Below are 12196 nucleotides of genomic sequence, written 5' to 3'. Positions count from 1 at the left end.
AGGTATAAAAATATCCAGAGAAATTAAATGTCTACAGATATTTAAAATTACCTATTGTTAATGGATATTTGCCCTGCATATTACTCAAAACATTTTTGGATCTGATAGCTACCATGTGACTGAGTTTCAACAGTGCACACAAAAAAAGACGCAGAAACCAATCATGCAGCTGAGAGGCACGCAAAACTCCCATAGAAATCAATCATAAGTCTGCTAGAGGACTGGAGCATTGCATTCATAGCATTTGAAATCAATTAGACAACTCTCTGGCAATATATCACACTACAATGTAAAAATAGAACTGAAATCTCTTCTATTGGATCTGCAAATTTTACTCTTGAAAAACTGTTATAAAAATACTTAGGGCCAAATTTTACCCCACGTGTGACTGTATGGCGTTGTGCCTGCTTATAGCATGACTAAGGATGACCTTCTGGTTTGTTAGCCATAAGCCTGTATACTTTTATATTTTTAAAAAATACAAATCTATAATATACAACACATTACATATGAAAATAATTATTTTGCACAATATGCTACCATAATTCCATAAGATATAAACAGGACTGGTGCAATAGAATATCAAACTAGTCGGGTTATTTAGCCTTCTTTTTTAAAAAGAAATACCATTTTCTACTGTTTAGCGCACAGTATATGAAAATACTATTTTATAATTCACTACTATAACACAAAAGTTATATTAGTGAAATTTCTGTCTTTCTAATATAAGATCATGTTGTATTTGTTTGAAAATAAGGAATAACATTAGTGGGTTGCTTAATCTCTAATATGATGACAAACAATGAGTGATCATAAAACACTTTCTAACATGCCAATGGGCAATAATTTTTTTCACCAGGTGGAATTTCCTGTACATTAAAAAGGGCCTCATCACCTTTCTCTATGGGCAAACCTGCTGGAGTGAGTTTCTCCATGAAAGTCTCCTTGTGGAGGTTTATCGCTGATATTTTCATTGGCTATATAGTGTTTGTCCACATACCCAGTGGATGCCTAAGGCCCTGTCTACATGGGTGATACAGATATAGTTAAACCTAGGAGCGCCGGAAGCTCCTTAGAAGTGCAGGGGGGGCCTGGCACCTGGACCATGCACCCCCCCACATTCTGCCTCTCCCCCCCATGACCTCACCCACACTCCAATCCTACACTCTGTGGCCCCACCCGCTTTCCCCCTTGAGGCTCCATCTCTGCTCAGCCTCTTCCCCCCCCAAGACCACCGCCCTCACTCCGCCTCTTTCCCGGAGGCCACACCCTCACTCTGCCTCTTCCCACTCTGCTTCTTCCCCCGAGGCCCCACCTGCCGCTCACTCCTGTCTGCTCCCCCCACTTCGCTCGCCCGTAAGGCAGGGAAAAAGTGGGAAGCCTTCTTATCCCAAAAAAGAGTGTCCCCCCAGTGACTGAGCACATTTTAACTTGACACCCAATCTGAGACTGGTATAACTTTCCTGGATAGACAAACCCTATGAGCCATATGGAGGGATCAATGGAAGGGTAGGGCCATCAACGGACAGGCTCTGGGCCCCAGAACACTCCTCCTTTCTCTCCTCCCTATTTCTCCCTCACAGCTTGGCTTCCCTTTGAATCTTTCTGTAAGGGCTCTTTAGTCAGTGGCTAACGTGGGGATCTATTTTTACAGGGAGAACCCCACCACTTGAGTGATTTGGTGGAAAGATAACACAGTTCGGCATTACTATCTTGCACCCTGAGTTCTGAAGGACCATAGTATATGAGTGGGGTAATGTGCATCCTTCCACCCACCCCCACTTATTTCCCTCACATTTCTCCTGCATGGATCCCAAGAGCCTTTTCAGGGATGGATGCATGCTGCCAAGAGGTGGCTGAGCTACCCTCTTCCACCCAGAAGTGTGTGACCCAAACATGCTATCATAAAGCTCCAAGGGTGTTTGTGAGGGTAAATGGTGTGATTGTGGTGTGGGAATTGGGATGTTTAGAGCCACTATCCATGGTGACCACTAGGAGGCATATAGTAAGGCAGTAAGAGTCTGTGTAAATTGAAAATAAATAGTCTTGCATTCACCCCAACTATGGTATGCTGGGGTCGCTGTAATCTCTACAAATGGTATATCAAAACCAAGTCAGTGTGGCCTAGTTAATAGGGCACCGGACTAAGCGTCAGCAGACAACTACCTCTGCTGTTGACCTGCCAGGTGACCTTTGGCAAATCAATTTACTTCTCTGAGGTTCAATTCCACATCTGTAAAAGGAAGATAATGATACTTACCTTTCTTTTTAAAAGTACTTTGGGCTCTGTAGAAGAAAAGCACTGTACAAAAGCTAATGATTATTATTTTTAGTACCACATAAAAAGTTCTTTATTTTGGTGATTCAGTTGGACTTTCCATACATGTAGCTATTAAACAAAACTTGCTCTTTAGATAGATTATTTTCATTGTCATTTGAAAATAAGCAAGTTTCATAAAGTTTCCAAAGATGAAATTATGCAGTGGTATTGCAGATATCTGGGCAGGGGTGGTGTCTTCGTGCATGTGTAGACAGTGCTTAATGCATTATAGGTGCTACCGGAATAGAAATAATAATAATGATTTATTCCATGTGATTAGGAAAAAATCTGTGTATTGTTGTATCACATCAGGGCCAGCTTTTCAAAATTGCTCACCTCCCAAAAAAATCCCACTGAGAATCATCAGAGCTGATAGGTGTGTTTGAAAATCTGGCTTTAAATTTTTACACACAGTTTTGGACCCTTCTGAAAAAAAATTGAATAGATATGTGTACACGTGTGCATGCATACATGAATGTGTGTGTGTGCATGAGCCTCAGAATTGCCCTGCCAGCACACTTAAAGTCTCACTTGCAATACCCTTGATTAAGTAAATACTGGGTCTCTTGACACCGACAGACAATTGTGTCAAAGTGAGCAGCAGATTTCTGGAATAAATGTGATTGATTTAAATCAAAATAATTAAATCACTAATTTTAATCATTATTTAAATTAGCAAGCAGGAAACTTGATTTAAATGTTCAATTTTAATTGTGTTTTGTAATCTGTACTTTTTAACTATTGTCTGAAAAAAAGGTTGATTCTTATTGATTAGTAACTATTAAAACATGTTAATTTGCACTAAATTTGGTATTCTTTTTGCTTACCAGGGAGATATACTATATTTATTTAAACAATTATGTAGCTTAACTTGCATTTTTTTTACTGTTAGAAAATAGTGAATTATGCATTACTTACTAGATGATGATTAATTTTTACTTGTCATTTGTGTGAAGCTCTATTTGGATGGCAATCCAAAGTCAATTAAAATGCACAAAACCAATGTTAAATTTTTTAAATATTATTATTAAATAAAACTATCCTAAATATGCTGAATGCATAAGAGAAAAAAAGTGTCTCAAAACATGTTTTGCATTTATAATTAACTGATTTATTAAACAAAGGAAGTATTATCTGTAATCACATAGTTTCGCATCACCAAGTCTTTCAAGATTTTAGAACTAATAGATTTGATCCTCTCACATCTAGTTTTAATTCATAGATTGGAAAAGGAATACTAGGTTTTCCTGTTTTTTCAACGTCCAATTGTTTTTTCAACTTTGAATAAACTATCCAATGAACTGAACTAGTTGAATAAACTAAAATGAAGACAAATTCTCCCTGCGCTTGTAAAGAGGCTACTGCTGTCAAAAGCTGGTTAGCACATCAAACAACACTGGTTCCAGGTGCTTAGTAAGTGACTTCCTCCAGTTCCCTGGTCTGAATTTCTTTAAAACTTGGCAGCAAACATGTACTGCTTAATATGTTTTGTATTTAATTTAAATGATTTTAATAACTAATAAATTTACACCTTAACATAGACAATACATTTCAAATTTAATTTCAATTTGAAAAAATCTGTTTTAAATTTTTATTTGTTTAGAATAATCAATTTTCATTCATCCTGAATGTGGCACAGATGATTTCTGAGTATTTTGAGGGCATTTACTAACATTCTGAGAAGGAACAGAAAACCAGAAATGGAGAGTTAGTAGTGTGGAATAAATTTGATGGGGAAAGATACCATTTTTTCCCCTTAATACATTGCTGTGTTATTTTTAAATAATATAATAGGAGACTAACATTCTTTGAATATTTTTGTTGTACAGGTGACTCTGATAGCCTCTGATTGTGCTGTCCAGAAGCCCTGATTAACAGCCAAAAGATTTAAATTACAGTGATGTCTACCCTCACTGTGGTGCCTTCATCACTAAATGCACTTAAAGCATGAAAAAACCACTGTGTGCTTTAAACACAAAGTGAATTTAAATAAATATACCATAAAGCAAATGAATGCTAGCCAAGATATTGAGCAAGCTCTTATTTCTCTGTGCTAATAATATGCATCATCACTAAAGCCCTGTGCAAGCTATTACTCTCTCTCTCTCTCTCTGTGTGTGTGTGTGTGTGTGTGTGTGTGTGTGTGTGTGTGTGTGTGTGTGTGTGTGTGTGTGTGAGAGAGAGAGAGAGAGAGAGAGAGAGAGAGAACGAGAGAGAGAGAGAGAATAGCACATGCACCAAATGCGCACAAAAGTTTCCCTTTCAAGCCACACAGGTTACATAATTATGTATTAACTTATAGCACATACTTGGTTAAATATTACTTTTAAAAAATTTCTGAATCTTATATCTTAAATACTGCATATACGCTATTTGTGCCAGCTTAAGTACATGTTCACTCAAGAGACACAGATTGACTAAAGCCAGGAAATTTGAAAGCAGGCTTAAGCTGACATTTTGTCTTTAACTCATACCATTGCACCTCCCCACAAACTGTAAGGTCTTCAGATGCAGGAGAGCTAATTAGTTAGTGGCTAGAGCCAGGTACCGAAAACCAGTTCTGCTGGGTTCTATTCCTGATTCTACCACTGAGTGGTTGTGTGAGCTTGGAAAAGTCACAATCTCTGTGTGCTTCATTTTGTCTATCTGTAAAATAAAGACACTCACATATATAGTGTGGTTAAAATGCTAAATGTACTTAACCCACTGTAAACCAGTAGACAGATACACCAGCCAGGGAAGGTAAAATAAAACCTCAAACTCAGTTCAAACCAAAGCCCCGTTCTCAGGGCTGTCTTAATTAACACAAAAGAGCCCCATTCCTGCTAAGATTTACACATATACTTAATTTTACATACTGTGACTAACCTCACTCACTTCAACGAACAAGTCTTTGCAAAATTGGGGGATTCAAAGCAAGAGCAAAGCAACTCAGTACACTTATTCACAGCCAGTGGAGGCCTTGCCAACTTTCAGTAAGCAGGTGGCAACTAGAATATACACTTCTCTGGAGGGTTATCACCACCACAGCTCTTGTGTTTTTACAGATCACTCATGTGATAGACAGGGAACATGGATTCTCCTTGTAACCCTGTCTATGCTAGGGCTCAAGAAGCACCTTTAACCCTTTGGGAATCCTTGAATGAAAAGTACTAAGTAATAGCAATGTATGAGTTCAACTGTTTTTAAAACATATAATGCAGGTTATTTTGTTGTTTCTCCCTATGATCATGGGAAAGTGTGCCTTTTAGTCCTCCCTTCTCCCTTTGTTGTCATTACTGGATCCTTGGATGGTCTGATGAATCATTCGCAAGAATCAACAATAGCTGGGATGGCGCAGTTTTGAAATGGTGGCCATGACGTTATATTCATCTAATTTGTACGGAGAAATTTAGCATGGATAGAAGTACATTTCTGTGGGTTTTTTTAGTTGTTGCCAGTGATGTCATTAATAGTTATTGTGGTGAACTGTATGAATTGGGAAATAGCTTATTACAATGGTTTTAGCCAGAATATGCAGGTGTGACTGGGGGAGGGTGCTGGGAGCCTTCCCTATCTTTTTGTATGCTCTGTGGAAGGGCCAGACACAGTATCAATTTCTGCATTTGCTGAAGGACTGCTCCCTCCAATACCCTGCCTGGTGCAAATCGCTCCTGAGGCCTGAGTTTCTCCTGTAGTAATGTGCCTCCAAACTGCTCCCAAACTGCTGGTTGTGGTGTTGTTTGTACAATCTGGACCTTTGTGTTTAAAGGGTTACAAATTATTTTAAAATACATGGCCCTATCCTGTAACCTCTGTGGCACATGCTTTACTGTACATGAGTCTTATTGACTTCATACTTTCATCATAGAGAGGAATGGCCTATTTCATGTTGATTTAAAAAAATAGAACTGTGTATCATTTTTCTCTCTCTAGAAGTTTTTATTGTCATTACTAGCCATCATCTTTTAGACCTTGGAGTAATGGGATGAAGTTAAGGAAGAGAAAATGAATCTCCTCAATAGCAAAGCAGTCTTCCTGGCAGTGAGATTACTATGGGTCAAATTCTGCCACTTTTAATCACATTGGATACTATCTTCCTCTGCAAGTATCCCCACCAAAATCAATAGAGCTTGTCACAAAGTAAGGTACTACTCAGAGTGAGCAGGAGTGGCACAATCTGGTCCTACATTGTTAATGATTAGTTTTGCACTGTTTACAAGATGCTGGGTATTTTACAGAACAAATAAAAGACTCTTTCTTAACCCTGTAAAGTTTACTGTCTAATTTTAGACCACATATAAAGGACAGCAATGAACAGTTGTGGGGAGAAAAAGCAAAGGGAAGATGAAGGTCACAATTAGATTATGCTTTTACTCTGATTCATTATTTGCATGTAATAATGGTACTGATGTGTATGTTTTATTATTTTCTCCTGCTTATCCAACTCCATCTAAATCATTTTGTGTGGTGAGGGCATTTGATAGATACAGGTTAATTTTCTGATCGGTTAGATTCTATAGGTTCACGCTAAAATGTGGACTAGTCTCCCAAAGTAAGCGGTGGATGCCCCATCACTTGGACATTTAAACTAGACTGATCACAACACTGGTTTGTGTAGTAGGGAACAGACATGCATTAGAAGGGAATTGGACTAGAAAAGGGCTTGATCATGTCTAATATTTAGAATGCTTGTGATACACGGGACTGTGAATCATCAGTAAATGCTCATGGGTACTTGGTTTCAAGACTTCTCTTAGGATGCTCTGGCTTATTTTATTATTTTCATTCCAATTAATCTCCTACCTTGATGAAGAGGAATGTTGCCCCAATAGCTTTATGGCTTGAACAGCTTTATTTTATAAAGGCATGGTAATGTAAGTTTACATCACCTTCCAGGGCAGTTACCATTTTTTCTCCATTTCCACAACAAATGACAAAATATCCCTTTAATGTTTGTCTTAGATCTTGGAAAAGGTTTAATGTGCCCTTATTGTTCTTGGCTGAAGCCATCATTACAGTTAAGGGTGCTTTTTCCTGCTAGAGGAAGGAGTTTCTCTAATGGATCAAGGTAGAAGGTTCATTCAAGATCAAGTGCGAGTCTGAAAACAGATTTATGTTGCCCAAAGCAAAACAAAGTTTAGAAGAATTCATAGAGCTAGAGCTGCTTAGGATATTTAAAAGAACACTTTCAAGTTTCCCATTAAATCACTATAGGCAGACCGGAATTATTTAAAAAGGATCATTTATTAAACATTTTTTCTTTACAAAGTACAATCAATGTTTTGTTAGATTTGATTTTTGGTGTTCGCCTGTACGTACACACAAGTTTGTAACAAAAAATGTGTCTTGAATTTACACTTGGGACAGAATATCAGAGTTATCCTCATAATTTTGATTTCTACCAACATAAGCAGCCAACTCAACTTATCTGCTGGTTTTAAAATCTGAAGATGAAGAAACAATACTTCTGCTGAGTGCTTACCAATGTACTCAACTAGGATGTAGAAGTAATGTATACATTTTTGTTTTGGAATGGGGGAGATGGAAATAAATTCCGAACACGAGTGGAACATGACATTCTTTCTGGCAGGTCACTGGACTATCCTTTATGATCCTAAAAATCATTCTGGCAGTTATAAGATAAGAAGAATTGAGGAGCTAGGTAAGTTTAATAATACCCTATTAGCAGCAGTTGATAGTAAATGCAACATAAGATTTGTTTTGTCTGTGGTACAAGGATGTGCCCTATCAGACACTACAGTATTGTTCTTTACTTGAACACAAGTGTCTACATGTATTGTCTGTCTTTGGGACAACAAAACAAAAATAAAGAGACAAGAAGCCATTTATCATCATGATTGATTATTGCCATCAGCTAATATTAATGCATTACTAAAATTAGTGAAGACAGGAAAATGCTGTAAGGTAAATATATACAGAGTTAAAACACATTTCTTATCCACTAGACAGTGATTTTGTGGCACTGTGGTTTTTCAGAATATAACCTCTGTTGAAAGCAATGTAATTTTCAGTGCAAGCTAAAGCAAAAATACCTGCCCGCTGTCCATAAACAAGACAAACAAATCTGGAATGTTCAAAGCAAGTTCATCTTCCGCTTCCCACTCTTGAGGCACCTCTAAGACATGGCACTTACTGTAAACCATCTAAAAATCAAGAAAAGCAGACACAGTAAGCTTGAATTTTTAATAACAACTTAAAAAAAATCACTGCCAGAGTCACTTGCATACGTAAACGATGCCTGTGTAAGGCGTGCCATTATAGCATTTCTTTCCTGAGAACGGAGCTGGGATCATCTCTTTGTGCATCATAAGTGTGCATGCTCAGAGCTGTGATCACTATCATGGCTGTCGTCATTCGCTAGTGAGTCCCCCGTGTGCTGGAGGCCAGCTGCACCAATTCCAGAAAGCTCTGAGGGAAGCAGTGTGCCCTTTTTCACGTTCACCAGTTCCTTTTCCCGGGCTGCTGCCCCTTGCTGGCCTCCTTTTACCCGCTTCCACTTCATTCGTCTGTTCTGGAACCAAACTTTTACCTTAAAAATAAGAATAAAGACATGGTCACTAAGGGCTAATGATGTTATCTGTAACACTAATAAATAATAGCATTATATATTATATGTGAAGCACCCAACATGATGTTCTTTACAGAACAAATTCAAAGACAACCTGCCTTCCCCGATGAGCTGATGGTCTAATTTTATACCTGATATAATGCATGAGAGTAAGGAACAATAGGAGAAGGAATAGAAAAATGAAACACAAGAGTTACAGTAATAAGTTAATATGGTTATATGAAATACTTAGCACTGCTACAGTGCCTTCAAGTGGAGTATCTTAAAGCTCTTTAGAAATAGTTATAAATAAACAATCTTGTGAGATAAGTATTATCCCCATTTTGCAGTTGAGAAAACTGAGGTATTGGGGGACATGACATGCCCAAATTAATAGACAGCTCAGAAAATAACCTTTTTCTTCTATCTAATTTACAGTTTTGTGCCTTAACACTGAACCAGGCTCTTCCTTCCTACTTTTTTTAGTCTTTACTAAGTATTTTTTTCAAATTATGCTAACTACTTAGCACACTACAATGTACAATGGAACAAGAAATTTTCATTCAAAAACAAGAATAGGGAAGAATAAGAAACAACTATAATTTTTGTATGAGTCAGTTCCAATTTAACACTTTAAATGCCCCTGTCCAACCTTTTTTCCTGATATATGCAAGCCCAGGTTAGAAGAATTTTTATAGTAAATATTTATAATGGCTTCCCTTTTTGGCTCACAAATTTATTACTATGATCCCTGTTGTTGGTCTCCTTTTAGGTATCAGACAATACCTGTCTCCTGCACATTTGGTGTACTACCAAGCACTTGAAAATTGCAGGTGAGCTATTTTTACAATTGCTCAAAGACTAAAAGAGACACAGGAACTCTTATAAATATACCAGATCAGAGCCTCAGTTGATTCTAAATCAGTCTGTGCCATTGACATTGACAGTAAATTCATTTTGTGAAAAGGGAAGAAGAAAAAAAATAGTTATTTTAACACCCTCAGAGTAACTGCTGTAATGGAATGTCCCAAATGTGTCTTTGTCTCTCTTTTAACATGAAAGTTCTACAGAAAATTGTACGGCATGAGGCGACTTCTCACTTGGAAGAAAAGTGAGAGCTTGGAATGCTAGTGTGTCCTCTGCAGTGATAAGTGGAATGTACTTCAGAGCTTTAAAAGAAACTCCAAGGAGGTGTCACAGCAGGACACATTGTACAACATGAGTAATAGAGCCACAAATTGATGTTTTGAGGAATTTATGTTGTATGTCCAGGCTTTAACCTTTACTATCATTTTGAATTATGCATTAGAATTTTACTGCAACAGAATTGATGTTTAAACTCACAATTTTTTGTATTTATTTACTGTACTCACAGCATTGCTGTTAAAACTAATCTGAGCTCTTAAGGCCAATCATTTGGGAGTAGGGCAAAGTGATTGTACGTTGGTTAACAGCCTCAAATCCCAGGACATCATTTCTCATCAAAGCCAAAGAATCGGGCTAGTAAAGTCAATTGAGTGTAAAGGGAAGGTATTTATGACTGGCTGCTATGATGTTGGGAATTATCCTACTTAGGCCATATATCAGAGGCTTCCATGAAAGCAGTGTCTTCATAAAAACACAATATTTGTACTGTACATGCAGCTCATTATGGGAAGTTACAGATGTCATTTTTTACAGTGACATTCCCTTTGTAAAAGATACTACAGCACTGGTGCCAAACACGGTAGTAAATCTGTAGTGTTGGGAGCTATGGAGTTGATCCAAAGCTCACTGAAGTCAATGGGAATCTTCCTGTTGAGATTAAAAAAAGATGTTGTCAGGGTATTTTTGCAGCTCTGAGAGATCAAGGAACATGCTATTGTGCCCAAAGTGTAACACAGTATCATGTGTCACCTTGTTATGCAGTAACTATTTAGGGCAAAATCATTCGCTATCCTGCACAGTTCAGGGTGTAGATGTGTAAAAGATTGCTGCAAGTAGACCATTTCCATTTCCAAAATCCTAGTACTTATTTGGAAGTCCCAGCAAGCAAGTCCATACTTACTGGTGCCCCAAACTCCTAGGCAGAATGTGATCAGTGAAGGTTCAACTAGATCCCCAGCTACTCTTGCAAGCATGCTGCGATCAGAGCAGACACTAAGTGAGTACAGAGAGGGCATGTGTGTGGGCAGATTGTTCCTTTTCAATGGTCAGGAGTGTGTGGAGCATATTGCCCCTAATTTTGCACCCTCTATTTAGTTCCTCTGCATGTAGCAGTTTATTTGAGTAGTATGCATGGAACCAGGATTGGACACTGTAAACATAGCTAGTGATAAAGTGCAGGTAAAGGAATACTTAGACTGAATTGATCCATATCAGTTGGTCCAGAACATATGCATTTACAAAATTAACGAACTTTTGGAACCACCGACAACTTTTTTTTTAAATGAAGAGTGATTGAAAACCTGAAAAGTACCAGAAGGATGAAGAAAATCAACTGAAGAACTAAACCTATCTTCTGAAAAGAAATGAGTGATCCTGGCAGTTGCCACTCCATGAGTCTAACTTCCATTGCTAACATATATTAAGAGGAAAGAACACTTAGAATTGTCAACTTAGAATCAGACACACAAGACAGATTTTGTATAATAAAGTCATACTGTGCAAATTATTCAGATAGATTTGGATATTAATACAGTCAAGTTAACTTAAAATGAGCAGAAGCAATATAAAATAAACTAAGATACTAATAAATAGCAACATATCAAGCTGGGAGCAGGTGTCTAGTAGGGTATCACACGGTGTTAGATTCTGTCTTCTTTAATAGCCTCATTAATGTTCTGAGCAAGAGCAAGAGAACCATTAACAAGAATCAAAGATGACTGAGAGGTGTTGGGAACATCACTAATGACTGAAAAATTCAAACAGATTTAGAGGTTGGAAACAATTCTAGGATATAAATCGAAACTGAACTTCAAAAAACTCAAGCTAATGCAGCTGGGGAAAAACATTCCACAACATAGAAACATGGGAAGCAGTAATGCTGAAAGATATCTAGGAGTGATAGTAGACAGTAAATTAGAGATGAGGTTCTCATAGGACGTAGCAGTTAAGAAAAAAAAGCATAGATAGGCAATCATGTCTCAAAGCAGAGAGGTGTAACAGGGCATGTACACAGGGGGTGGGATATGAGTCAATGGAGTTTCCCCTGCCTTTGGGGCAGCATAGCCTAACGATGGAGCCATTGGGTCCACCCCAGCCTTCAGGGTGGCACAGTCTAAGGGCCAGAGTCAATAACGGCCCTTACGTTCAGGGCTCGGTGACTTAGTGAAGTCAATGGAGCC

At 37.9% G+C, this 12196-nt stretch overlaps 1 protein-coding gene across 1 annotated transcript in view; it reads right to left on the bottom strand.

Annotated features, from left to right (window-relative positions):
* Nucleotides 1-7544: 7544 nt before the first annotated feature.
* The window catches only part of MEOX2 (mesenchyme homeobox 2), a 72900-nt gene continuing 68248 nt past the window's right edge, over nucleotides 7545-12196 (bottom strand). The window contains exon 3 of the mRNA XM_067562115.1: nucleotides 7545-8852. Within this exon, the coding sequence (XP_067418216.1) occupies nucleotides 8628-8852 (225 nt within the window). The 3' untranslated portion in view covers nucleotides 7545-8627. The remainder of the gene's footprint in view (nucleotides 8853-12196) is intronic.

The sequence above is a fragment of the Emydura macquarii genome, unplaced genomic scaffold (genome assembly GCF_026122565.2).
Source record: "Emydura macquarii macquarii isolate MOO-44397 ecotype Brisbane River unplaced genomic scaffold, CSIRO-AGI_Emac_v2 contig_2422, whole genome shotgun sequence".
Taxonomy (NCBI): Eukaryota; Metazoa; Chordata; order Testudines; family Chelidae; genus Emydura; species Emydura macquarii.
This window is presented reverse-complemented; position numbering and strand designations above follow the sequence as displayed.